This window comes from Balaenoptera acutorostrata, chromosome X (genome assembly GCF_949987535.1).
Source record: "Balaenoptera acutorostrata chromosome X, mBalAcu1.1, whole genome shotgun sequence".
In the NCBI taxonomy this organism is placed as follows: Eukaryota; Metazoa; Chordata; class Mammalia; order Artiodactyla; family Balaenopteridae; genus Balaenoptera; species Balaenoptera acutorostrata.
The window spans coordinates 5,083,238-5,110,765 of NC_080085.1; the positions used below are offsets into that span (position 1 = coordinate 5,083,238).

Genomic DNA, 27,528 nt, shown 5'->3' on the forward strand with positions numbered 1-27,528 from the left:
CAAAGCTCGTTTTCCCAACTAAACAGTAAGAGCTGTGCCAGTGATGAAACAATAGCAATGATGAAAATGGCTGTGGTCAGTGGCCCCCTGTCTTTCAGGCTGGGGATCATAATCCCGTGGAATGCTCACATCTTGCGTGTCTGGAATGTGTGGTACAGCCGGTTGATCCATGGCCCCAAGGGCACAGAACTGGTGTTTTCATTGCCTAGGGCTGCTGCAGGAAATCACCACCGATTTGGTGGCTCAACGCAACACAAATGGATGATCTTACAGTTCTGCAGGTCCGATGTCCTAAATGGGTCCACGTGGGCTAAAATTAAGGTGTCGGCAGAACCGTGTTCCTTTATGAAGGCTCTCGGGGAACACCTGTTTCCTTGCCTTTACCAGTGGCGAGAGGCCGCCTGCGTCCCTTGGCTTGGGGCACCTTTCTCTCTGTTCAAAGCCAGTGACGTAGCACCTTCCAGTCTCTCTGACTACGGCCTCAGCTGCTCTGATGCCAGTTTTCCTGCTTCCCTCTTTCCCTTATAAAGACGCTCATGATTCTATTTGACCTACTCACATAATCCAGAATAATCTCTCCTTTTGTCGGATAAGGTACCATATCCCCAGATTCCAGGGGTTGCAAGTGGGCCTTTGGGGGTGCCGTTATTTTGCCTCCTACCAGTGGTAAAAAGTAGAAATGGAATTTGAACCCCATGACTCCAGAAACATTGTTATAAGTCTTTGTTGCTGCGAGATTTGAGTCTCCCTGATTACAGAGTCAGCACTTGTGTCCACCAGGCAATGCTGGCCGTGTGTCATGCATGTAGTGACCATGACATATATATATATTGGGTTGGCCAAGAGGTTCGTTTGGGTTTTTCCATAACATTTTATGGAAAAACCCAAACGAACCTCTTGGCCAACCCAATATATTTTTTTCACCACAAGAGATACTGTATTGCTTGTGAAATTCTCATTGAATCCATGTCATTAAATCACTAGGTTCTTCCAAATCGGCCACCCCACGTTGAGCGTTGAAGAGTGCATTGAGGTACGTGTTGGAAAGACGTATAAATCTCCTTGATGCCTCTCCTTCGGCGTTTTAGGGGGAAAAGCCAACAACTGGGAAGGAGGCATCCGGGTTCCAGGCATCCTCCGATGGCCGGGAGTGATCCAGGCTGGGCTGGAGATCGATGAGCCAACAAGCAACATGGACATCTTCCCCACGGTGGCCAAACTTGCGGGGTCCCCTCTGCCGGAAGACAGGTACTGTGACTCCCAGGTGCTCGGGACAGTCTCCTTCAGATTTTGTGGGCAAGGGCGTTCCGATTCGCCTGCACGGTGGCATGTGCTACTTCCGGCTGGACCCGTTATCCACGCCCAGTTATGGGACTTACTGGTGGGTCCAGCAATGTAAACACAGCTCTGTCCATCCTGTTAGCCCAGTGGGAAATAAAGTCCAAAGTCTGAAGGGGACGGACAGTCTTTTTTTTTTTTTAATATTTGTTTATTTATTCATTTATTTGGTCGCACCAGGTCTTAGTTGCGGCAGGCGGGCTCCTTAGTTGTGGCAGGTGGGCTCCTTAGTTGTGGCATGTGAACTCTTAGTTGCAGCAGGCATGTGGGATCTAGTTCCCTGACCAGGGATTGAACCCGGGCCCCCTGCATTGAGAGCGTGGAGTCTTATCCACCGTGCCACCAGGGAAATCCTACGGGATGGACGGTCTTTAACTGAGCCTCCCTCTTTTGGCATTCCGTTGAACCTCTCCCCCTCCCTCTCTCTCCTCTCTCTCTCTCTCTCTCTCTCTCTCTCTCTCTCTCTCTCTCTCGTCTGTGCCCATCATCGTCTTGCAGAAGGGCAGCTGGACAGATGCCCTCCAGCCTCCCTTGTTTCGTCCCACACCTCTCCTCCTGGCCCTGCTCACCAGCTCTTTGCTGCAGCAGCGAGAAAGGCAGTTGGGTCCCCAGTCAGGCCCCTTTTTTCCCAGCACGTGTTCATTTAGCGAGTTCTAAATGAAATGTCTTTCTCTTAAATTTAAATACAACTTCCGATGGCATCGCCAGTGGTTTCTCCTTAAGTGTTATTACCAATCTGAGGAGTTCTAAGTGAGGCACACTGATTCATTGTTTTCATTAGTTGGGTGGCAGTCCAGGGTGACAGCAGGCACACGGGCTGCAAATCTTGTTCAAATTCAGCTGCCGACGGAACCAAGAGGAAACTGGAAACCAGAGACGAAAACTACAGCTCAGCCAGAGCTGAGTCCGTGGAGAGGTTTGCTCACCTCCCATTGTGCGCAACCTTGGTTCACTCTTCATTTTTTTTTTTTTTTTTCAAATTTCTGCATTAGGTATACCTTCCTCTCAAAGTGCATGCGCACGCGCGCGCGCACACACGCACGCGCACACACACACACACACACACACACACACACACACACAGAGATGGGAAAGGCAGAATTGTAGAGTTCAGCCCTTCTCAAACTTTGTGGTCTCGAGATCCATGTACACTCTTCCCAGATCCAGGAGCCCAAAAATGTTGTGTTTCTGTGGGCGATAGCTATCAGTGTTTGTCATATGAGCAATTAAACCCGGAAATAAAAGTTTTTAAACGCAAGAGGGCCCAAGCACACATTGCACTGGCTGACAGGGTGATAATGGAGCCCCTGGGGAGACCCACCGTAAGCTCATGAAAGAGCGGTGGTACAAAAGGCAAATGACATTTTGAATCACTGCAAAGACAGTTTGAGCTCACAGACCTCCTGAAGGGTCTCAGGCGTCCCCGTGGGCCTCTGGACCACACCGTCCGGGTAGCCGGCGCTCCAGAGAAGAGCAGAGATTCCCGGAGCTGTACCGCTGCAGCTTCACTGCTGCCGAAGCCTTGAACTTCCTGGGCCTTGATTTCTTCTCCTGCAAATGGGTTCACACTTGCACAGGATGGAAGGCACTAGAGCATGTCAAGTGCAGAGTAACGATGCATGAATACTTGCCATTTTCGTTTCACCCGCCATATTGAGAGGTAACAGGTAGGGAAGTAGAGTTGTTTCCGCTTACACGTTTCATGTCCATCTGGGCTCAGAGAATCATCACGATGAGGGCTGAAGGGGCTTCTAAGAGCTTCTGTTCCAGTCAAACTATTTTTCTTCCCCTCTAATGACAGAAAACTTGGCAGGAGTAACTCATCAAAAGTCTTTTCTTACAGAAAACTAAAACTCTCACTCCTTATGTTATTTACTCTTTGGCCTTGGTTCTTTCCCTTGGAATAAATCTGAATAGTGCCATGACCAGTGCACACTGAATGTTCAGATAGTTTCATTAAGTACATTTTTCTCTCATGGTTCATGATATTAAATTCGTCGGTACTCTCTGCTTTCACAGTATCTTTATATTTTTATTAGTTTTAAAATATGTATTTATTTATCTATTTGGCTGTGCCAGGTCTTTAGTCACGGTATGCAGACTTCTTAGTTGTGACACATGAACTCTTAGTTGCGGCATGCATGTGGGATCTAGTTCCCTGACCAGGGATCGCACCCGGGCCCCCTGCATTGGGAGCTCAGAGTGTTAACCACTGGACCACCAGGGAAGTCCCTGCTTTCACACTATCTTTAACTGGTTTTCCACCTCACTGGGAAGAGCCGAGGGAAGGGAAGAGTTCAGAGGCAAAGAGGAAGATCCCTGAAGGGAGATCTTGCTGCCGGCACCTCGTACCCACCCCAATCTGAGGTTAATGGGGGTCATCCTGTTTTTCTCGCACGTGCCCATTGAGGAAGGAAGCAGCGTCCCTCCTAAGCTGACCCAAACATTTTGTGCATGAGCCAGTGTCATCAGTGGAACCCATTCTGAGTACTGAAGGTTCTTTCAATGGATCTCACCTGTTGATGGTCCAGCTCAACCCATTGATATTATGTCTGGGTTTTGGTCCAAGGCTCTATAAGATGTTATTGTCCTCCAAGAGACAGCACAGATAAGAAAACAGCAATCTGCTTCCAGGTTGCTCATGGGAATAAAATGATCTCACAATATACTATTTAGATCATGTTACCAGCCAGGTCTAGAAGACATCCTTGTGTGTCTGCCCTGGAGACGTTGACCATCTAAAGGGATGGTTCTCAGCTGGGGTGACTGTCCCTCCCAGGGGCCGTTTATCAATGTCTAGAGACATTTTTGATTGTTTTGACTCGGGATGTTGCTGGCATCTAGTGGATAGAGACCAGGGCTGCTGCTAAACATCCTACAATGCACAGGATGCCACCCTCCAGCAAGGAGAGATGCCGCCCAGTATGTTGGGAGTGCTGAGGGTGAGAATTCTGCTCAAAAGCTTATTATTGCTCTTTTACGGAAAATGCCGTTATCTATATGATAAAAACCGCATCAGAACTTTTCAGTAAGAGCATCTGGGTAATATCCTCATATTTATCCATATCCATCTATAAATCTGATACATAGGTATCTACTCTTTAGAAAACAGCCTAACTCTCTCCCACTAAGATTGGTGGAAATCAGCTTCCCTGATTTCTTGCTTGAGCAATATTAAATTTACGTTTCTCAGGTGAATAAACACATTCAGAGAGTTGGACCCAGGCTATATGACAATCACTTAATGAGGTTCCCTCACATTTTTCCACATTTTTCATTGAATGAGAGGAGTTTTGTTCAGAAGACCCCTCTCCTTCAAGTACAGCCTTGTAATTCTCAAGAAGCAAGTGCCGTTCCTGATCAATCCTAACTTGGTGAGAAATGAAAAGCCCTTCGATGCAGGGTTTCTGCTTAGGTAAAAAGAGCAGCAGTCCCAGGGTTACACGTAGAGATTTTCACTTTGCAGAGTCTCAGTGCTGCCCTGAGAATTCTCTACTTCAACCCCGTGGTGTGCCTATATGAGATTCCTCTTGGCAGTGAATCTTTCCTTCATACCTACCGTGGCCATCACCCCAGGATATGCGGAAAAATCATTCCCCCTGCGTCTCCAAATAAGCTGATTCTGGACATAAATGGAGGGCAGTCTTTCTTTGTGATATAAAACATAGGCAACAAAAGTATAATACCTAAATACATTAATTCATTGAAGTGAAAACCTGTCAGCCTCGTCTTTGCAAGCAGATAGAGTATTACCATAGTGAGTCTATGACCATGCTCCTTCTTAATAAAGATTGGCATGCCCAATTCTCCTATTCCATGATGAAAATTCGATTTCATTTTTTTTCCCCCAAGTTTGGAAAAGAAATCCAAATGCTGGGTATCACTTATGTCTGATAAAGGCAAGGGGAGTGACTTGGTTCTCCCACTAAATTTTGCTGACATCTAGCTGGGTGACCACAAAAGAATTCTTCCATAGAGCACTACAGATAAAACAGCAAGCTGTACCCAGTTCAGCTCTACTTTGCAGAATAAAAGTCGAAACTCTTCACGTACGTGTGACTGTGCATAATTGATCTTGCTTTCTATTCACATATGGCAAAATGTTTGATGTTTACGGGTGGAAACACTTTTAATTATGAAAGAGGCTTTCTGGGTACTTGGGATTCCCTTTAGTTTATCAAAGATCTACGTGCTTTCTTCTAAAAATGTTTCCTTTCCTGCTCTACAGTGAAAAAAATCACATTTTTTTGTTTGTTTTACATCTTTTTTGGAGTATAATTGCTTTACAATGGTGTGTTAGTTTCTGCTGTATAACAAAGTGAATCAGCCATACATATACATACATCCTCATATCTCCTCCCTCTTGCGTCTCCCTCCCTCCCTCCCTGTCCCACCCCTCTAGGTGGTCACAAAGCACCGAGCTGACCTCCCTGTGCTATGCGGCTGCTTCCCTCTAGCTATCTATTTGACATTGGGTAGTGTATATATGTCCATGCCACTCTCTCACTTCGTCCCAGCTTACCATTCCCCCTCCCCATGTCCTCAAGTCCATTCTCTACGTCTGCATCTTTACTCCTGTCCTGCCCCTAGGTTCATCAGAACCATTTTTTTTTAGATTCCATATATATGTGCTAGCATACGGTATTTGTTTTTCTCTTTCTGACCCAGTTCACTCTGCACGACAGACTCTAGGTCCATCCACCTCACTGCAAATAACTCAATTTCGTTTCTTTTTATGGCTGAGTAATATTCCATTGTATATATGTGCCACATCTTCTTTATCTATTCTTCTGTCGATGGACACTTAGGTTGCTTCCATGAATCCACCTTATTTTGAATATGGCAACAGGTAACTCACCTTGTGCCCCAAGTTAACCTCTTTTTCAGTCCCCCAAGCCTTTCCCGTCTGCTGTGGTCCCCAAATCCTCCCCAGAGTGGACCAGGCACAGGTGGGTCAGAGGGATGTCCCCAAGTACATGGGTCACTGACTCAGCTGAGAGAGAGACAGCACATTCGTGGGGGGATGAGGTCACTGTCCCCCCCAGAAGTTCCCCAAACATGTTCTTTTCAGTTACGTGAAAGTCATCCCCACGCTATTGAATTTGACCTGAAATTCAGACATGACTCTCCTTGACACTGAATTGTTACTATCCCCATGGTTGTCATGAGTCAGGAACCCAAAGAGAATCATCTCACTTTCCAAGTTAAAGACAATCTCAAATGAGCACATTTTTCGCAGAATCACGCAGACACCAGGGGAAAAAAAGCATCCAATTTTGTAGCCGTGGCTGTCCTGCAAACTTGCTATGAAAAGTTGAATTTGTTTACAGAAAAGGCCAATCAGACAATTCCCATAGGTAAGCGGCGATGCTTTGCATCACTTTGAAAGTGTATGGGCCCTTCTGCCATGAATCGTGATGTTGTGCAGACATTTCCATCCCAGCCATCCCAAGTATTTTGATAGCTCAGACACCGTTTAAAAGTTTAGCTTAATAGAGTCACTTTCCATTTTTCATGGCAGAAATGAGCCTCTTTTTGACAAGCCATATTTCTCCAGCACTGTTCAACAGTGGTTTCCATTGCAGCGTGATTTATTGCCGGCTTCCAGGAAAGAGTGCGTTAGGTATAGGATGTAAAAAATAAATGAGATCTGTCTCTGCATTGCAAGAAAAAAGAAGTTTGCAGAACAGACTTTGCTTCCCTCCTTAAAAAAAGAGACAAATTTTTTGCTTGGAAGTCAGAAAAAAAGTCTATGAGATTTTCAGTCTTCTTTTTGTCATTAAATCCCCCTTTGTAGGATCAGGCCCAGTTCAGTTATGAAATACCAATCTTAAGAAAACGGTTCTGTCTCCTGGGTTCTTAAGTGCTGAGTTTTGTGGGTTTATGATGAAAAACAGCTTCGAGAAATGAGCTAGACATTGAGTCAGAGAAACGGAGATTCATTCTCACCCTTGAGCCATCGTGGAAAGGCCTTCTCTCCACGTGGAGCTAAAGGCGGTGGAGAGGGGTCGGGCCCATCTGTCCATCTCTCACCTTCAGGATTTTCACCACTGGGGGCTTTTTATGCTCAGGTCCTCCTCTCTGCTCCTCTCCCCTCATCCCTTGCTTCCTTTCCACCTACTTAGGCTCTCCTAATCTTAAGGACTGAGTTTTTCTTGAAATTCACAATATCGGCCATTTCAGGATAGAACTGGTATTCAGAGAACACACTGCTTCTGGATAGAATCATCTCTCTACCTTGTTCCTCTCATGGCAAATGAGAATCAGGCTTGGAAAGTGAGCCAATTCTGTCTTTTGTTCTTGTTTTTAACTTACAATAATAGAATATTTTCAGTTCCGTGGACTTGTGCAGAGCGCGTGATTAGTAACTAAGGTGGGGACCAGGGAAGCAGTCAGCAATAATTACATGATGGGGTTTTTAGCGACACCAAAATAAACCACAAAGAAAAAAGAAAAAAAAAAAAAAAAAAAAAACCTCAAGGGAACGTAGGACCTCTCAAGAGTGCTTACCCACATTACATAACCAAGTTAAAGTTCCGGTTTCTCAATTCCTCATAGTAGGAAGGGCCAGGGATGGAGTGTTTTGGTTTTTTTTTTTTTTTTTTTTTTGGAGTATAGTTGATTTACAATGTTGTGTTAGTTCCAGGTGTACAGCAAAGTGATTCAGTTATACATATACACATATCCACTCTTTTTAAGATGCTTTCCCCACCTAGGCCATTACAGAGTATTGAGTAGAGTTTCCTGTGCTCTACAGTAGGTCCTTATTAGTTATCTATTATATATATAGTAGTGTGTATATGTCAATCCCGATCTCCCAATTTATCCCTCTGCCCACGCCTTTACCCCTGGTAACCATAAGTTTGTTTTCTACATCTGTGACTCTATTTCTATTTTGTAGATAAGTTCATTTGTACCCTTTTTTTAGATTCCACATATAAGCGATATCATATGATATTTGTCTTGGAATGTTTTTAATCAGAGAAAGAAAACCCTCAAGTTCAACAATCTACCTCTTTCCAAGTAGCTTTCTGCCCCAGGTTTAGGTGGCAGTGGCCTAATGGTAATAGACGACTTCAATTTCTCTAGTGGCTGTTAATGTATGTTTCACTCAAAACAAAATTATAGGCTTTTTTCCTTTATGTAACATCCAAAGAGTCTTAATTTTGCTCAGCAGCAGTCGTATACAGTTATTGCCTACCATCTGGAAAGTTCCCCTTCTCGGCATAGTTATAGAAGAGATATATTTACCTTTGAGAACGTAAACATATATGTAATGTGTATATGTGATATGTAAATACATGTGAGTACATTTATATCTTCGGGGTATTTAATATCATCATCATTATTATTTACAAATCACGTCACTGGGACTTAGAACTTCATTTGCATTGAAGTCCATCCAATCTAAGTTGCCCTGTGCTGTATAGTATCTTTTTTTAAGACTCAGATTGTCAGAAATTCTTATTTTCAGTAGATCCGTCGTTTATGAATACACTGTTTGCCAAGGCAATAGGCAGAAAAGTCGGTATAGGAGCAGTAGCAGGGGAAAGCAGTGGAAAGCACGGACGCCCAGTCAGCTGGGTTTCAGTCCCATCGGCTCTTACGACGCACGTGGCGTTGGGTGAACCACTCCATTTCTTCAGCCCTTCATCCTGGAATGATACTGGTCACAACTCACGGCGCTGCTTGGAGGGTGAGACGAGTTCATGCACGAGCAGAGCTGGCCTCCCTACATTGCATGTGGCGCCCAACGTGGGTCAGTCAGTGTCCTGGGTTCGTTACTTCATTACCATGCTGTAGCTCTGTCGTGCCCCCACTTGCTGGAAGGACAGTGCAGACGTCGGGATGTTTTAGCCCAAGGCTGACGTGGCCCCCTGATGCCCACCTGCTTTATCCCCCAGGATCATCGATGGGCGTGACCTGATGCCCCTGCTCCAAGGGAGAAGCCACCGTTCGGATCACGAGTTTCTCTTCCACTACTGCAACTTCTACCTGAACGCCGTGCGCTGGTACCCACAGAACAGTGAGTACACGCATCTTTCTTTCCGTGCTTGAACGGCTACATGCAGTCACGGCCATGGGAATAGAAGAAATTGCAAGAGGGCGTTGCTCTCATGAGACGCCCGAAAGATGCTTAGTTTTGCTTTTCTCCGGCCTCCTCCTCGTCCCTTCTTCTCTTACGCCTCCCGGTCCCCTGGTTGTCCAGGTAGGGCGTCACGCGTTGCCGTGACATGTGCTTGCAGCTGCCTCAACCTGGGAGGACTTCCTTTCTTTTCCCTTCCTGGTTAATGCTTATCCATCCGCCCCAACCCCCCTGAAAGCCGTCTTTTCTGCTTGCTGTCCTGTAGCTTTTGCACTGGCACCGAGTGCCTTTGAGATGTTTACCCGACCTTCTCTCCCGAGCCTCGAAGGTAGGGGTCGTGACTCATCGATCTGTATTTGGTCACGGATCGTGTGTATTTGCTAGATGTAGATGTTTAAGACAGAGTTCAAACGCTTTGATGTTATCATGGTTCCCAAACCCAGGTGTGTTTTAAATCGTGCACTGTATCAGTGACGGGACCTTCTTTGGGTTTTCCAACAGCGGATACAGGGGTGCATTTCTAAAAAGCATAAAGGACCAAGTGGAACCAAGTGAGAGTCGTCGGTGTAGTGACAGGTTCACATCTGGTTTTCATGTATTTAAACTTAGAATTACAGTAAGGCTCACATCACTAAGATGCCTAGGAGTCTATGGGAATCCAGCAACTATTATACCCCTGCTGTATATCCCAGAGGTAAATGCTGATATTGGACTTTGAGGTTCCTCTTCAGTAGGAAAATGAAACTCCCCACTTCTCTAGTGTGTTTTGGGATTCTGCTCCCAGAGGCGAGATTCTCAGAGCAGCTTGTTTATCCCCTGCAGCTGATGACTTTGTAAAAACTCAGGTGACTCTGATGCTGGATTTCAAGGTACCCCTCACCCCAGCCTGCTCACCGAGTCAGTTTAGCAAAGACATCATTTAAAGAGCAGCTGCTCCATTATCCTTAGACTGGAAAATTATAGCCCTTCCGTTACCCAAAGAAATCACACCAGGTCTACCCTTCAACGTTTATACTTTCAATCTGGACGGCTTCCTTGAGGTAGCTTCTGGAAGACCAATATGGCAAAACCATGGGCACACAATTCTAGGCCCGGAGGGATCCTATTTACCTATCTCATCAATGTGTCCATCATTCCTAACACCCATAGGAATGCTGTCTCTTTTTAGGGTTATTGGCAGCATTTAGATCTGAGCCATCTCTTCGTAAATGAGAGATGTGGTCCTCGCCACTTACCTTTTATACGGAGCCTGCGAGAAGCGTAAAGAACAAAGTCTCGGGGACTCTTGGCTGTTTAAAGAAGGATGATATCACGTCCTGAGCCTTGCAGAATTGCATTTAAATAAAGCCAACCCCCTCGAGTTAGAGGAGCCGGAAGAAACATATTGGATCAGGGGCTGGAGAAGCGCATTATGTGGAGGAGTAAACAGAAAAGGGACAGGAAGAGGCAGAAAATAGGAGTAAGTGAGAAAAACAAGACCCAGATTCTGATGCGCAGCTGGCCTGGGGATAAAACTTGCTTCTAAGACACACACACGTGACATTTTCTCTTATGCAGTTCCTTACTATCTTCTGTCTTGAAGCAGCAGCAAACGAGGAAAAATGACGGTGTTTCCACACCGGAATCATCCATCTAGCTAAAGGGTCTCAGGAAACCATGGGTTTTATGAATCGTCTCATCTGCTTTTCAGATTGTGCCTGAAACTCAGTAACAGTGGCTGCTGTCTTGGCTGTCACACATGGCTCCGTGGCTGTTTGCTCAGTATTTCATCTGTTCATTTGTTCTACACGTATTTAATTGAGCATCTACTATGTGGCACCTTCTAGTCTAGGCTGCACACCTGTCAGGGAGCAAAATAGACCACATTCTCTGCCAGGGAGTTGCTTACCTCTTAGCTCATGATGGGCTGCAGGCTGTGCAAACAGCTGGGAGTGCACAGGTGTGTAAGGAAGTGTCACTCGTGTGTGTGGAGTTACCTGTCAACTAGAGAATACAGAAAGTCAACTAGTACTAGTTAGAGGAGATGACCGACATCATCTCGGATCTGTGCTGGTAGGAGTTTATGGTAATCACTACACGGGAGACACTTCCCATAATTGTCGATGGTAAGAGGGCTGCCTCCTGACCTCCAAATACTTTGCTAGAAAAGAAGAGAGCCGTTTAGGATCAGGGTTTAGAAATGTAGCGTCAGGGCAGCAGTGAGCTAGAGCCACCTCCGGATGGCTCAGGAATCTTGCCAGCTTGTTGGGAAAGCATTGCGACCTGGAAGTCAGCCAGGCGGCGAGCATTGACACCCCGGCAACTGGCAGACACAGCGAACGCACGCCCTGTTCCTCGCTCAGAAAGCACAAGCTTGCCAGCAGTAAGTACACTGGTACCCGTAAACTAGAATTGAGTGGTGGTGTGGTTAAGATCCAGTTCCCGTTTGTCTTGATTAGTTGGACGCCTACGTATTACAGTTCCCAACTTGTTGCTCATTTTCCCAAAAACTTAGAGCTGGAATGCTGTTTCCACCCTTTTAAAACATGAACCCCTTTCAGCTTTTATATACAGTGTCTTCTCTATAATTGAATAATTCTCTAATGATAATGTTTCTGTAATTTCGTTGTCTCAGCAAATTGAATGGCCTAACTTAATCATCTCATATCCTTACACCCATTGCATTTTAGAAGAACTCACGAAAGCATTATTAGGACACCGGTAACTTTTCTTGTATTACAATGGGAATTGTGAGTTTAAATTTACTGTTCCGCGTGTATTCAAAAAGTTTGGCTTTCAGTTTTGACCTATGAAGCAGTGTTAGTAAAAATTCAATGTAATGACAACTTGATTTTATGGTAAAATTTATCTTAAAAGACTGGTAGATAGTTGGCTCTGAGATTCTGCTGCAGATTTTTGAGCAGATGAATATAAGTCTATAAACTAAATGCTCGCATTAGTGTGAGAGTTTCCAGACCAGCTGGTGGTACAGAAATCCGTGGGATGTGGTTATGCTGATGTGGAATCCATGGAGCCCCGTAAATCCTGCTAGCTTTTCAATTCAAGTTTGTTGGAAACTTCTCTCCTGTGACTTTTTCTTAAAGCGTCATTTGAAAAACCTCAATAGTACACCTGAAACATACATTGCTTTTTAAAAAATTTTATTTATTTATTTATTTATGGCCGCGTTGGGTCTTCATTTCTGTGCGAGGGCTTTCTCTCGTTGCGGCAAGTGGGGGCCACTCTTCATCGCGGTGCGCGGGCCTCTCACTATCGCGGCCTCTCTTGTTGCGGAGCACAGGCTCCAGGCGTGCAGACTCAGCAATTGTGGCTCACGGGCCTAGTTGCTCCGCGGCATGTGGGATCTTCCCAGACCAGGGCTCAAACCCGTGTCCCCTGCATTGGCAGGCAGATTCTCAACCACTGCGCCACCAGGGAAGCCCATACATTGTTTATAGAAAAACGATAAACAATTTTGACTTTTAAGACTTCAAAAAAAATTTTTTTAATCTTAAATCACAACAAAAGCAGTAGGAAAATAGAATTCATTCTAAAGAAATTTGTTTATATCTAGCTCTTTTAAAGGTGCCTTTTTTGAAAATAGGAGATAAGTGAGGTTTAAAATTGCAACAGCATTACAATAGTAATTGAGGAAAAATGGTTGCTTTGTTCACTAAGATTTTCACCCAGTTAAAAAATTAATTTTGCCTCTAAAATGCACCTAAGAAAAGAGAGAAGATTCTAATTACAGCTGCCTGTGTCTCAGGAGTTGACTGGTGTAAGAAAGGCTATGCTTAGTTTTTGTCTTTATTAATGACTTCAGTTTGTGTTGGTGGTCTGATTCTCCTTTGTCTGATTATCGGAAGTTAAACCTGAAGGGTCAGAAACAACAAATAGAGGGCTGAAGCTGAACTCACGGGGGCTGTGGCATTTTCAAATGAAAGCTGCAGAGAACTTTCCTATACTCCAGCTTACCTTAAGAAGGAGAAGCCCTCGCCCAACCAGAACTTTTGTTGCAATTAAGAAAAAGCGCATATACGTAAATCACTTCAAGGATATATTTCAGGTCTTAGGATTTCCTTTTCCTTTTGGTTGAAAATCTCGACCAAAGGCTGCATTCCCAACAGCTCTTGACGTTTGCGATATTCACCCACTAATTCCTTCACTTGCCTTCTCAGCCCGGTATCGCGGGACGTGTGTGCGTGTAATTGTAGGAACGCAGGGTGATGTGTCCCAGGATGGATGGAATCTGCTTTGCCCACAACCTAAGAGAAGGTGTGATGGTGATATAGGAGGGTGGAGAAGGTTTCCCAGAAATTGTGTTCAATGTTTGTTCAATTTGTTTTATCTCATTATCACTCAGACTCTTCAGTAATGGGCTTATCGTCCACAACCATTCATTTCCTTTTATGGAAAAAAACCGTCATAAATGGATTTTTTTTTTTGTTTTCTCCCACTTGGTCTATCAGACATGTATTTTTATATGGTACTTCCTATTACCTTATAAATAATATTAGACCATTTTGAAACATACATCTACTTTTTTTTTTTATTGGAGTATAGTTGATTTACAATGTTGTGTTAATTTCGGCTGTACCGCAAAGTGACTCAGTTATTCATATATACATTCTTTTTCATATTCTTTTCCATTATGGTTTATCACAGGATATTGAATATAGTTCCCTGTGCTCTACAGTAGGACCTTGTTGTTTATCCATTCTGTATATAATAGTTTGTATCTGCTAATCCCAAACTCCCAATCCATCCCTCCCCCAAATCCCTCCCCCCTGGCAACCACAAGTCTGTTCTCTACAGACATCTAATACTTTTCGGCTAAAGTTTTCGCATGTCTGACCTAAGATTACATTAGTTCTTGGATGAAAAACGTGCCAGCCATGACTTGTGCTCATTTGTCGCAATGCAACCTTGCTTCCTTACAGAGACAAAATGCATCAAAACGGGAGTTTCTTTCTCGAATGCCAAAAGCACAGTGTTTCTGAACGAGTCCTCCAGTGTTAGCTCAGCACCCAGCTTATTCGCAACTACCATAGGCCACTTCTTCTGCCCTTTTCCCCCTGACGTACTCACTCCTACTGATTTTCTACAATGTTTTGCACATGTCTCTTCTCCGATGTCAGCGTGGGGCATCTGTCAGTTCTCACAGTATTCCTGTTTGTTTCTAACTCTGTCCTGATTTGCTTCCATCTGCTAGCAGACCTGGGCGTTCTCTATGGGTACATTTTAGTTCTAACCAAGGCATGTTGTAGTGAATATTTGTATTAAGTATTTATATTGGGTATTCATGTTTACATTAAATATTTGTGTCTTCCTCACGTTCGGATCTTCTCTCCACAAATGTTTTGTAGGTGGTTTTAGGCTTTTCCCTCTGTTAATCTCTCATTCTTGAAACACGACATCTTTTTTATGTGATCACTGCATGTCTTTTGAAGACACACTTGATAACAATACACTGCACCCTTACGTTTATTCTGTATCTCCTGTCTAGCAGATGCTCTGCTACGTTCTTTGCATATGATGCCTCTTTTAATCTTCCTTATTAAAAGTGATTTTGATTATATTCGTATTAGATTTGGCCGTTAACAGAAACAAAAAGTCACAGTAGCTTATATCAGAGGGAGGTTTCTGTCTTCATCTTGTGAGTGACGTCTAGCGGTAGGCGGTCCACAGAGTTTCAGGGATGCAGACTCCAAGCTCCGTCCCGCCACCTGGAGGATGCAGCAGCTTCTTCTGCGTGGAGACGGGTGACAGTGTCCACCTATGGGCAGCAGGAGGGAGCAGTGGATGGAAAGGATGAGAGGAAAAGGGTGCATGTCCGATATCTCCCAAGGAAGATGTTCCCCAGGCGAGAAGTTGGTCACCTGTGCACACCTGGTATCAGGGGAGGCTGGACAGTGCAGCCTTCGCTACGGGTGTCTGTGTGCCCTGGTAACACCCCACAACTGCGGGAGCCTGAGGATAGTTGTCAGTCTCTACCAAGGTTATTTGCAGGTGAGGACGAAGAGGTGTCACGGGTCACAGAATAGGCGTGCAGTAACAAGAGTTGACGGCAAAGTTGGATGCTAAACCAACACTGGCTACTTTGAGGGTCTGCCCTGTGGTGAATCGGAACTTCTTCCCCCAAGACAATAAGTTCTTCTATTCACACTCACAACGATGATTCTTCTTCCTCCCTGTTGTCTCTCTGGCCATCTCCACAGCCCCATGGACTGTTTCTGGAATTCATTCGTGTTCTCTCATTCCCTAAATCCACCCATCCTTGGGGACCTCAGCTCTGGTCTTCCCTGGACGAACTCTGACCCTGATCTACACCCTCCCACTGCCACCACGTCCACCCTGCACATGCCTCTGTGCACACACTTTCTTGAAGGCAAAGGTGACGTGGAGACACCCCAAGAAATCTCTGACTTCCTGGCTCATTTATCTGCCGTGACCAAATGTCACCAAGCAGCCTGGATCTCTGGCTGGCTGGAGGCTGTGTTGGCACTGAGTGATTTTAGGCAGGACGCCCCCAGTGGCTCTGGAGGAGAGACACACAGAACGTACTGGGCTTCCTGTCTGCCCCCATGCCGGCTTTCGTGGTGGCAGCTGGCTTCTTCCCTCTTTTTCGGTGTCTTCCTGCTCATCCCATCGGCCCATTCATCATTAATTTACCCAGCACATTTTTATTGAGCATCTGTTCTACGTAAGGCCCTGGACGCTGGCAATTCACAGATACATTCACTCTTCTATGTAAGGCTCTAGGTACTGGGCATTTTAACACACGTGGGAGATACAGTTCTTGTGTTCAGAGAGCAAGTAACCTAGAAAGAAATGGAGTCCACAGACAGTGGTAGCCCTTCAGGGCTGAATGCGCAGTAGAAACTGCTGAGAGACGCCAGGAAACAGGGGTAACTTCCGGCTGGAGACCTGGACAGGCTCACGGAGGAGGAGTTGTCGGACCTTGAACAATGGATAGGATTTCAACACACAGAGATGGTGAAGGGGAGTGGGAGACTTCAGCACGCCTTGTGTACCCACTTAGTACAGGATTCATATTTCCGTCCCGCAAAATGCAAAAACAAACGCCTAGTCAAAGGGAGTGTTTTGCTTTCGGGCACTCAGGCATCACTCGTGGAGCTAGGGTTCCTCCAAATCTGAATTTAAAAGCAGGTGCTCTGGGTCACAGCCCTTACCTGCTTCCTCTTCCTTCTCAGTGTTTTTGTATCTTGAGTCTCAGTGCAACCAGCGCAGGAAGCTGGCAGAACTGGGTCTATCATCCATGAGCCCAGTGCTGGGTCATTGAGGGTCTGGGCTACAGAGAATGGGTAGACACGAGTCTCAGGGGTCAAGAACAAGAGCCCTTGGGTCCGCACTTCTCTGGGAGCGTGTGTGAAGACAGTGGTCCCCTAGGTGCCTCCATGTGGGCCCACATCCTAGGATCTTTGGGTCTAAGACAAGAATGTGGCATTGATGTCGGGTGGCTGGCTCAGGACAGGGGGACACGGTTGGGGGGTATCGTGGAAGCAAGGAGGTCGCCGTGAGTGTGGGGACCTTGGGGTGGATTTTCAGACGTCCGTCCAGGAGGTGAGATCAGCATTACTAAGGGGGGCAAGCTGAGGGTCCCAGGGGGGTGGTATGGGCCGCTCACAGTGGGAAAACACAACAGTCTTTGAAATACTTCTTGAAGGACTCCAAGATGGCGCTATGTGGTGGGAAACACTGCTAAGACCGAAAACCCCAAACGACTCTGGGTGGCTTCTGTATGTACGCAGAATCCTGCAAGCATCCAAAATAAATCTTGCCAAGACTAGCTGTTCCAACAGCATTCATCAAAGGATGTCTGAATCTGAGTGATAAATTAAGAGCCAGCGTGTTGAAGCCATTTAAATTTTGTTGTCCGTATTCTTTAAGAATCCTTAGGAGCGGGGGGAAAGGTGTCTTAAGACTTGTATTACAGTGGCAACGGGTTTAAGAGCATAAAGAAACTAGTGTTTTTGTCTTAGATTGACGGCAGCTTTATATTCAAAGCTAACGCAAAGGTGGTTATTACTATGCACCTGGCATTGTTCTGAGAGCTTTACACGAGGGGATGGATTGTTAACCCCCAAAGCAAAGCCCCGAGGCCGGTACTATTATTATCCTCACTTATCAGAAAAGTAGCTTTGGCCCTGAGAGCTTAACAGCCACGCCCAGCATCCCACAGCTAGGAAATCGCAGAGCTGGGATTGGAGCCCACACTGTCAGAGCCGTCAGAAAGGGGAGGAGAGTTCAAGCAGACCGCAGTCAACTAGCCACCAAGACAGGAAACACTTCTGAGCTCAGAGACAAAGGATGTCTCCCCTTGATGCTGGTCATGGCTCCAGACCGACAAGAATCCTCGCATGAAGGGAAAAGCACTTTGCAAAGCGGACTCGTATCTGTTAGGCAGAACTAAGCATCTCATATCTGCAGAAGGTGGTCCCAGTGCCGCAGGGACAGAAAAAACGGGCTTTGCATTCTCTCTGTTTCTGTTCTTGGGGACCCTGTGTGCTTAGGCTTGGGGTTTCTCTGTCCACGGACCGCTGAACCTTTTCTGGTGGCTGAGTCCCTGGAAGTGATCAAAATCACAACAGCTGTTCCTGTCCGGGGCTCTCACGCCGCTCACATCCCCAAGAAATCCCAGGAACCCACTGCTTATTTTAATTTGGATGAAATAGCTGTTTTAGGATTACACTTGGAAGGTGCTGAGTTCAGGGTCTAGCTTAGGAGTCAAGTTTTTCTCACTTAAACTCTATTTGCCTTTTTGTCAAAGGACTGTATTCTCATGAATCCACTCAGATTTTTTCCAGTGGTGATTTTGCATAAAAAGTGGGTTTCATAGGTAGGTAGTGATCTCCACAGCATTTTCTATGACCTTGACAAAGCAGCCCTTTAACTGTATGTCACTGACATCTTTGTCCTCTAATAGTCACAATTATTTCTCTTAAATTTTTGGAGCATATTTTAAACCTAAGTCGAATTATTGTTCCCATCACTACTTAGACTATTTTTTTGAAAAAATGTTCCATTTAATTTTCCTGCATTCTCCCTAGAAAATGTAATAATTGCTTCCTCTGGTCAGTGGGCCTCAACTGTAAGAAAGATTAAGATCCCGTGGTGGTCAAAATATTTATCTGTGACAGAGGTGAGACAGAAGCAACCTGTGTTCAGAGTGAACTGGAATTTTAACAATAGAGAAAAACACTTTTTTTAACTCAACATTTTTTTAGTAGTATATGGAGAAATCCAGGATGAAATACATTATTAAAATAATTTTGGTAAACAGGAATAAATATACCTATTAGAAATATAAGGTGACACCAGGTGCCGCCTGTTTTATCACATGATCTACTGATTTACTTTTTTTCTGTTGAAATGACACCTTTGACAATGTCGATTCCTGGGTTCTTGGTGAGCAACAGAACAGACCCTGAAGTAAGGCTTCGTATCTTATACACCTACATGCAATAAAATGCAGCCCAGTTTCTCTCATTTGAGCAACTCCGAAGTGGTCTAAAGAAATAATACAGAGAATACTCAATGTATCTTTTTATAAAAAGTTTAAAAAGTCCAAATTGCGCTATAAAAAGTCAAAGACCCCTATAGCTTACCCAACAAATCTTCAGAAAAATTAATTCTTCATTCTGCACTTGTCCGAGCTACATTGCCATACCACGGCTGCTTCCTGTGAGGATGCTTGAGGTTTATTTACTGACTGGTCCTTAAACCTGCCCGCCCGTCTGTTCACACCTGGGCAGGACAGAGCACAGGTGGCTAGTGACGGAATCTGCTTGCACGGCTTTCAAAAGCAAGCGGGTAGGGCAGGCCCTTAAATGAATTTGTTCTGGGAGCCTGTACTCTCTTGGGGTTTTAAGCACACCAAGACTTGACTCGAATGTCAAGTTCAAAACAGCCAGCAGATTTGCAGCTTTTGGGCCAGAGCAGAAGAGGCTTGCTTCCCCACGCCTCTGTCTGTAACAGCCTCGGCCCTGCTGACCCTGATGAAGGACAGATTCTAAGTGGCTGCAGCTTCTCGCTGCCGAAGAGGCTTCTGAAGGAGATCTAGGGGTCAAGGGGAGTGAGGGGGGGGGACGGAAAGAATCTGAAGGTAACCCGCTTCCTCTTTATCTTCTGCTGGAGAGGGAAAGCAGGCCCTGGAATTCTTCCTGCAGCCTCGCAGCCTGAATTCATCTTTAGAAGGCAGGTGCTGACCTGTAAGTTGTGTAAAGCAACACAGCCAGTAAGTGCCATCTCTCCCAGCATCAACTACGCGACGGACGGCAGGTTCCCCGTTGTGGATCTCTTTAGTATATTCATCTAGGCCATGTGCACATTGCTTGTCTGTGCTGACTGGGTCTTCCCCAAACCAGAGAGGCTTACTCACCTTTGAATATGCTTGTCTGAGGTCAGGGTCTGTTTGGGGAGAACGTGGGACCCATGGCAATTGTTTTCTGTTAATTCCATTAATTTCTTTTGCATTTGGATCCGTGGGCCACTCGATACCTATAACTACAAAATCACCATCTCCATGGCAAACAAATGATCAAAGTGAATTAAATAGGGCTTCCCTGGTGGCGCAGTGGTTGAGAATCTGCCTGCCAATGCAGGGGACACGGGTTCGAGCCCTGGTCTGGGAAGATCCCACATGCCGCGGAGCAACTAGGCCCGTGAGCCACAACTACTGAGCCTGCGCGTCTGGAGCCTGTGCTCCGCAACAAGAGAGGCCGCGACAGTGAAAGGCCCGCGCACCGCGATGAAGAGTGGCCCCCACTTGCCACAACTAGAGAAAGCCCTCGCACAGAAATGAAGACCCAACACAGCCATAAATAAAATAAATAAATAAAAATAAATTAAAAAAAAAAAAAAGTGAATTAAATAGGTGTGTGATGCTTTCTAGTGGGACAGTCTCTATGGTTTTATATAAAAAAGCTGAAAGGATAAAGCAAAGAAGGACTTTTTCGGTCTGCACCTAATTCTGCTTGGTTCGTACGTGTTAACTCTGTTTTGATCTGCCACTTTTTTCTACCCAGGAAACAGTTTTTAGACCTCTGTCAGAGCATGTGTGATTAGTAGTCAGCTTTCAGAAAGTCATAACATTGTAGGATAAACAGGAAATCAAACATTTCACAATTATTTGTTTGTAAATTATTTTTTTTTCTAAAAATGTCAATATTGGGTGTTTAATGGAACACAGAAGTTACATTTTAAAAACTATGTAACCATCCTACTCTGGGGTCAATTTGGAATTTTTAGCACCTTTATTAAGGTATCACATATAGAGCATAGAATTCCAATTCAACCATTTTTAGTAAATGTTTAGAGTTCTACAACTATAGTCAAATCTAATATCAGAACATTTTCTTCATCCCCAAAAGATCATTTCTGTAACCCAGCTGCAATTTCTCCCCATCCTCACGCCCAGCCTCACTAAATGCTGGATGGGATGCGTCTGGGCTTTCTTAAAAGGGAGGAAATCAAATGTTAGCTGAGGTCCTAGCGTGTTTCAGATGGTTCCTGATGGCTGTATGTATGTGTACACGTGTGTATATGTGTATGTGTGTGTGTCATGTTTTACCATCTCACGTACATATTAGCGTCGAGCCTCCCTCTTCCCTCTACTTTGTTTTAAACAGAAACACAGGCTGCGAAGCTTAGCATCTTGAAGTTGGAGAACAAAAAGGGTCAGAGCTCGGAGCTTAGAATCTGTTAGTCAGTGTGTATTTGCTGAGTGCCTGCCCCACTGCAGCTGCAAGCTGTAAAGTTCATGAGACTGAACTGTGACAGTCCTCTTAGAGTTCTCTGTTCAAACAATTAGTAAGCTTTTTTCCTTTCTCACCAGCTTCTCCCAAGAAATTAGGGGTTGGGAAAAAGATGGAAGAGGGAGAGAGAGGAAGAGGGGCGGGGTGGGAGAGAGGGAGAGAGAGAGAGATGGATTAAGGAGGAAATGCCAGAGTTTTAATATGGTTAAATTTGCATCCTAACAGCTATTGCATAATCAGCTTCGTCTCTTGTTCTGTCGCAGTTAAACAGCAATGCATGGGGTTTTTTTTTTTTTTTAAGCTATGTTTCTTACCCTTTTGAGCCTTAAGCATGAGAAATCCATTCCATGCATAATCGAGTGGTAGGTCTCTGCCTTCTTGCAGCGCACGGCAGGGTGCTTTCTGTGCATGTTCTCTTTGGAGGTGACTCTGATGACCCTGTCCCCACGAAACCCACTTCTGTCCTTGTCAACCACAGGCACGTCCATCTGGAAAGCCTTTTTCTTCACACCCAAGTTCTTCCCCGAGGGCGCCAACGGATGCTTTGCCACCCACGTGTGTTTCTGTCACGGGCAATACGTCACCTACCACGACCCGCCTCTGCTCTTTGACATCTCCCAAGACCCCAGGGAGAGAAACCCGTTAACTCCGACGTCAGAGCCCCGGTTCCGGGAGATCCTGGGGACCATGCAGGAAGCAGCAGCCCGGCACGCTGAGACCCTGAGGGACGTCCCCAATCAGCTGTCGCTGGGCAACCTTATCTGGAAGCCGTGGCTTCAGATGTGTTGCTCATCGTCAGGCCTGTCTTGCCAGTGCGACCGGGAGAAGCAGGATGGGAGAGGGAGCCGTTAGCCACGTGCGTCTGGGGGCGCCCGGGGCCACCCCACCTGCTGCATCACAGACGAGCGTGGGGGGCGGCACTGGGTGAAGCCAGCGCTGGCAGCTCCCACCCCGGGACTCAGATCCCTTCTCTCTGTCTTCTCACCTGGAGGCTCCTTCAAAACCCCACATTTACGCCCTGGGGAAAAAATCAGGGTTTGCCATAAACAGAGGCATAGACGTTAGTCACGTCTTCCAAGGCCAACGTTATATGAATGCGGTAGGCGGGATTTCAATGAGTCTGGCCAACACCAGTGCAGACGGAGAGCAGGAAGTTGCACAGGTAACCTGTTCATCTCTCAGCCAATGCGTGTGATCCACAACGTAAGGCATCACTTACTCCACAAGCTGATGTGACGCTGTGGCCACTGGGATTCCCCTTATAGCGCATCACGAAAAAGAGAATAAAATTTAAAGAGTGTTTACTAAACCTAACACGTGCAACGTTATAATGAGTAAAAGACCATCTTGACCCATCATGGATGATGGTAAGTTCCAATTTGGTTATTGGAAGGCAATTACTGTCAGTATTATTTGCAATAATATGAAATACTATTCATGATATATATGTTTATATATATACAGTTTCTTCGAGAAGTTTACAGTATTTAGAAGCTTATCACTATTTAAGTAAAAACAATAGAGGGTCACAGCTCTGTTTGTGCCACAGCCTTTTGGTGAAATCCCTCAGCAACAGTAATGCCAAGACAAATCTCTCCTGTATGGATTTGCATCCCATAATTTGCAGCATTCTACTTGGGTTCTGCTGTTTCTTTGGTGAACGGAGGTTCTGAACTCAAAGGCCACTCAGTGATGCTGCAGTCCCTGGAATCCTTTCTAACAGAATTCAGAATTTTTGGCATGTAAAATTACGATATTTCGCAATGGGGGGAGAGAGACACAAGCAATCCATCCACGACCCATACCCATGACCGTGACATCTTGAGTGCTTGCAGAATTTAATGAAGAGAGACGGTGGTTCATGTCCGTACTTGTGTTTTGTGTGGTCTGATCCTGCGGCTAAGAAATATCTATGCCTCCACCATGAGATGTGCAATTTTGTTTGAATTCCATTTCCTGCAACCTCAGTGACACAGGACGAGGCGTAACCAGGTCACGTCGGAGACTGGGGGTTAGGGGCACAGCTGGAGAGAGTTCCAACGTCTGAGCCACCAGCCCCTCCTGAGGAAAGAATTCACCTGTGCAGGGAGCGCTTAGGTCACCTTCAGGCGCTGAACATCCTCCAACAATATCACGCGGATGCCTTTCCTGATCCGTCCTCAGGAGCTGTGGTCCATCTGCCTCCCATTCATCTCTTTCGGGAACACGTCTGAACATCTGCTCTTGGCTCAGGGTTTTCTCGGTCCCACAAGAGTGCAGGTCAATGGAATACCCCACCCCACCGGGTACCCTGACCCCTCCGGGCACTTTGGATAGAATATGTACAGCGTGGCTCAGGCTTTCTGACAGGGGACTCTGATTTCCTCTGTGTGTCTCCACTGAAGAATTTCTAAGATCCAGCAGCATGTCCCCAGCTCCTCTTTAAGGTCTACTATTTCAGATTTTAATCTTTCTTTTTCTTAAAAAAGAGAAATGATTCCCGCCCCCACCCCCCACCCCCCGCCCACTGCCTGGGAATGGTTTAACGTTGGAAAACAAACAGGATTCTTTCTTTTAATGCGGATTTCTCATTCCAGAAATTGCCAAAAATCTGTCACATTGTTTTAGGAAATAGTCTCATGAAAGAATGCACCAGCATGTTACTAACGTGTTAGGATTATTGCTATTATCATACAAAAACTATATAAAGCCACTGTTAGGAACTTACGTTTGGAGATGATCACGTTTACTCAGAGTTGAACATACTCAATGCAGATGGACTTTTACAAAACATTTTATGATGTAAGAACATGTGTTTGAGGGTGAAATAACTTGAAGGAGTTTTATAGATGATGTGAATACATAGCTTTGTATAGAATTAATTGTTTAATCTGTACAATGGTAACAGCCAATGAAGAATACATATACCTCTGGAGCTACAATGAGCTTTAAAGTATTTGCCTCAAAATAACTTGGATCACCCTTATGTGTCACGGTATTTGAAAATCAGGTTTATTTGTCATAATCATCATTACCATAGACTTCAGACCGCTTACCATCTGAAAGTTTTGCTTGGAATGTACAGCAGGAAATTGGAATTCCCATCGGTGTGACCTCTTGAGTTGTATGTGCAAACCTTAGTGGGTTTTGAAGTTTTAAACAAATTCTTTTTAAAAAAATCTTTGTATATCTAGCATTTCGTAGATGTTAAAGGCTAAGCAAACACTAACCTATAGACAGGGCATTATTTGACGATGTCAGTATCACTGCATGAAAAGCAAAATCACAACCTACACATCGAGGTAATTAAGGATTAAAGAAAGGAAACAGATTTCAGGTAGCCCTGAAGGACATCCAGTGAAGGGTAAAGAAGTGGGAAAAGTATTTGGCATCTGTCTGAACAATGCGACCTGTGAAGTGATTGCCTCTGTGCGGGTTTCCCAGAACCTTGTCCTGATGTTAATGCAAAATTAAAATAAAATTTTCCTTGGCAATTCAACATTCTGTGCTCTCGTGCCGTGCTTTCCCACAGGACTCAATTCAGCAAGCGTGCAGAGTGTTTCCTATGTTTGGGGCATGATGGTAATTGATGGGGAATATGGGTTTAGTTCAGCAAATATTTATGGAGTGTCTGAGGCTCCGGGGAGGGGTAGGAAGTATAGAGATGGGTAAGAAATAAATAGCCCCTGACTTTCATGATTAGAGGGCAGGACAAGGGCCAAATTATCCATCACGCACACAGCCTCTTTTCAGGGGCTCACAAAAAAATGTCTAATGTCTTTTAACGTCAGAAACAAAAACTGAACATTTGAGGTTGAAGATCATAGACACACAGGTACCAAGGCAGTCGTAAAATAGAATTCTTGTGTGTCTTCATATGGTTTATGTTTTTATGTAACCTGTCTTTATCTTGAATCTTATGCATATGTTTCCTTCCTGGGCCTTGGAAGTCTTAACCGGTCCTGGACCCAGATGAAGCAGCTTCTTTGCTCAACAGATGTTTGGGGCAGAGAAGAGTCTAAATTTTGATATGACAAACCTTGCCCTCTCTTCTCTACCTTTCCACTGGGTTCCCTGGGAAGGCAGAAGCGGAGTCAGACTAAACCGCTGAAGCCATGAGAACAAGGAAGGAATGCAGTGATACTGGGGCTCAGATGAGCTCTCACTGACCCAGCCATCCTGCATAAAAGCTAAACCACGCCCGTCGGGAGGCGGGCTGACCCGTGGGTCATAGTAGGGAGAGGTGTGCGTGGATGAAGGATGTTGCTTTGCACAGGCTCCTGTGCAATACACGCCAAGCTTCGTCACCTCCTCTTTGGCCCTCAGAGGATGTCAGGTGTGATGTCAATGACCAAGTGCCCCGTAAACTATAGCTGCCTGTCTCCCCTCACCTCCCATCCATCTGGGCTGTCCTGGCCTCAGACAGGACAGTGTGGGTGCCCTGACCATCCTTGGTGTTCCGATGCCACGCACCGGGTCTGTGCTGCTACACCTGCCTCTAGCTGGCATCACTTCCTACCATCTCTTTGTGTGATGGGCTCCGAGCTAAGTGATCGTAATTTACCAGTATTTAAGAGTGTCAAATATTATGTTAGAGCCTTTTCAATTAAGGAAACGTCCACTTACCTAATTCGAACACAAGCAACTTGAAAACGACCCATGTGTTCATGCAAAGGAAATATTGTCATGAAGCAATTTCTCAGTTTTCTGAGAACTCAGTGGACCTTACATCTAGGAGAGCCTCAAATGTTTGCCCTAAAGGCGGTTCTCCTCATGAAGTTCAGATCCTCTAAATGACCTCTCAGGGTACTGCTGTTTATCTTACCCATCTTCAAAGAAGCTGATTGTCAAATGAATGTATAATATATTCAAAACAGAAATAGATTCACAGACATAGAAAACAAATTTATGGTTACCAAAGGGGAAAGGGAGGGGTAGTATTCAATTAGGAGTTTGGGATTAACAGATACACACCACTATATACAAAACAGATAAAAAACAAGCATTTACTATATACCACAGGAAACGATATTCAATATATTGTAATAACCTATAATGGAAAATAATCTGAATATATATATATATATATATATATATATACACACACACACACATATATATGAGTTACTTTGTTGTACACCTGAAATACACAATATTGTAAATCAGCTACACTGCAATTTTTAAAAAAAGGCAGATTGTATGGTTTACCCAATGAGCAAACACAATGACTTTCATATGGTGGTCTGGGATATAAAATTGGCCTCCCTGGTTATATGAGGATCTCAGGTTTCAAACTGTATTACCTGTGCTGAGGGATGGTGGTGTTTTTCTGAAGGCCCAATTTCCGATGAATATATTATTATAAATATGAACTGTGAATTGCCTGTCAAAATTTATGTTGTCTAAATTTAACACAGGGTGCAAAACTAAGTCACACACAAAGATATGACATATTCCCTAGTGGGCAGGGCCCCAAGTAACTGCATGTGAAGCAGAAACTGTCTCATAGCTCTTACGTACGGTTTCATTGCAATGGGTATCGGGCAAGAAGACATATCCCACTTCTTTTATCTTTGGGACCATAGAGACACTCAGGCCTGGCCGGAAGTTCCCCGCACCATCCTCTGTTTGTAGCTGCAGAATGCAGAATATCCAGGTAAGGACTCTGAGATGGTCCTAAGGAATGATGATGCCATGATGGTAATGAAATAGCCTGGATCCCTGAGTCACCACCTGGGGCAGCTGCAGAGAAACCCCCCTCCCCTCATCAACAGGTGGCTGTGACCTGAACAGGATCTAATCTTTTTTTTAAGCCACCGAGATTTGGAGGCTGTTAGTGCAACAGCAGCTAGGGTTACTTAGCTTGACTAATAACACTAAGCTTGGCCGCATTATGTAAGCTTGACATTCTGTGATCATTTTTTGGATTGCAAAAAGATTTTTTCCGATCTACTGGTGTTGCTTTGAATAGAAGCCTATGCACTAATTTTTAATTTTGATTTTATGTTGGGAAGAACCCTTAACATGAGATCTGCCCTCTTACCAGATTCTTCAGTGTACAATATTTTTAACTACAGGCACAGAATTGTACAACAGACCTCTAGAATGTATTCATCTTGCATAACTGAAACTTTATACTCGTTGATAGGAACTCCCCATTTTCCTTACCCCGCCCCCCCACCCAACCCCTGGCAACCACCGTTCTGCTCTCTGCCTCTATGAGTTTCCTCATATAAGTGGAATCATGCAGTATTTGTCCTTCTGTGACTGGCTTATTTCACTTAGCGTCTTGTACCTAAGATTCATCCATGCTGTTTACTGAAAGATTGCCCTCATTTTTAAAGTTCAAGGGTGTCTATTATTAAAAAA

At 44.9% G+C, this 27,528-nt stretch overlaps 1 protein-coding gene across 2 annotated transcripts in view; it reads left to right on the plus strand.

Annotated features, from left to right (window-relative positions):
* STS (steroid sulfatase) overlaps positions 1 to 24,658 on the plus strand; it is a 165,681-nt gene extending 141,023 nt beyond the window's left edge. For both annotated transcript variants that reach the window (XM_057538028.1, XM_057538027.1), the window contains exons 9-11: positions 1,089 to 1,248; positions 9,243 to 9,364; positions 21,659 to 24,658. In XM_057538028.1, the coding sequence (XP_057394011.1) occupies positions 1,089 to 1,248; positions 9,243 to 9,364; positions 21,659 to 22,032 (656 nt within the window). In that variant the 3' untranslated portion in view covers positions 22,033 to 24,658. The remainder of the gene's footprint in view (positions 1 to 1,088; positions 1,249 to 9,242; positions 9,365 to 21,658) is intronic.
* Positions 24,659 to 27,528: the final 2,870 nt, after the last annotated feature.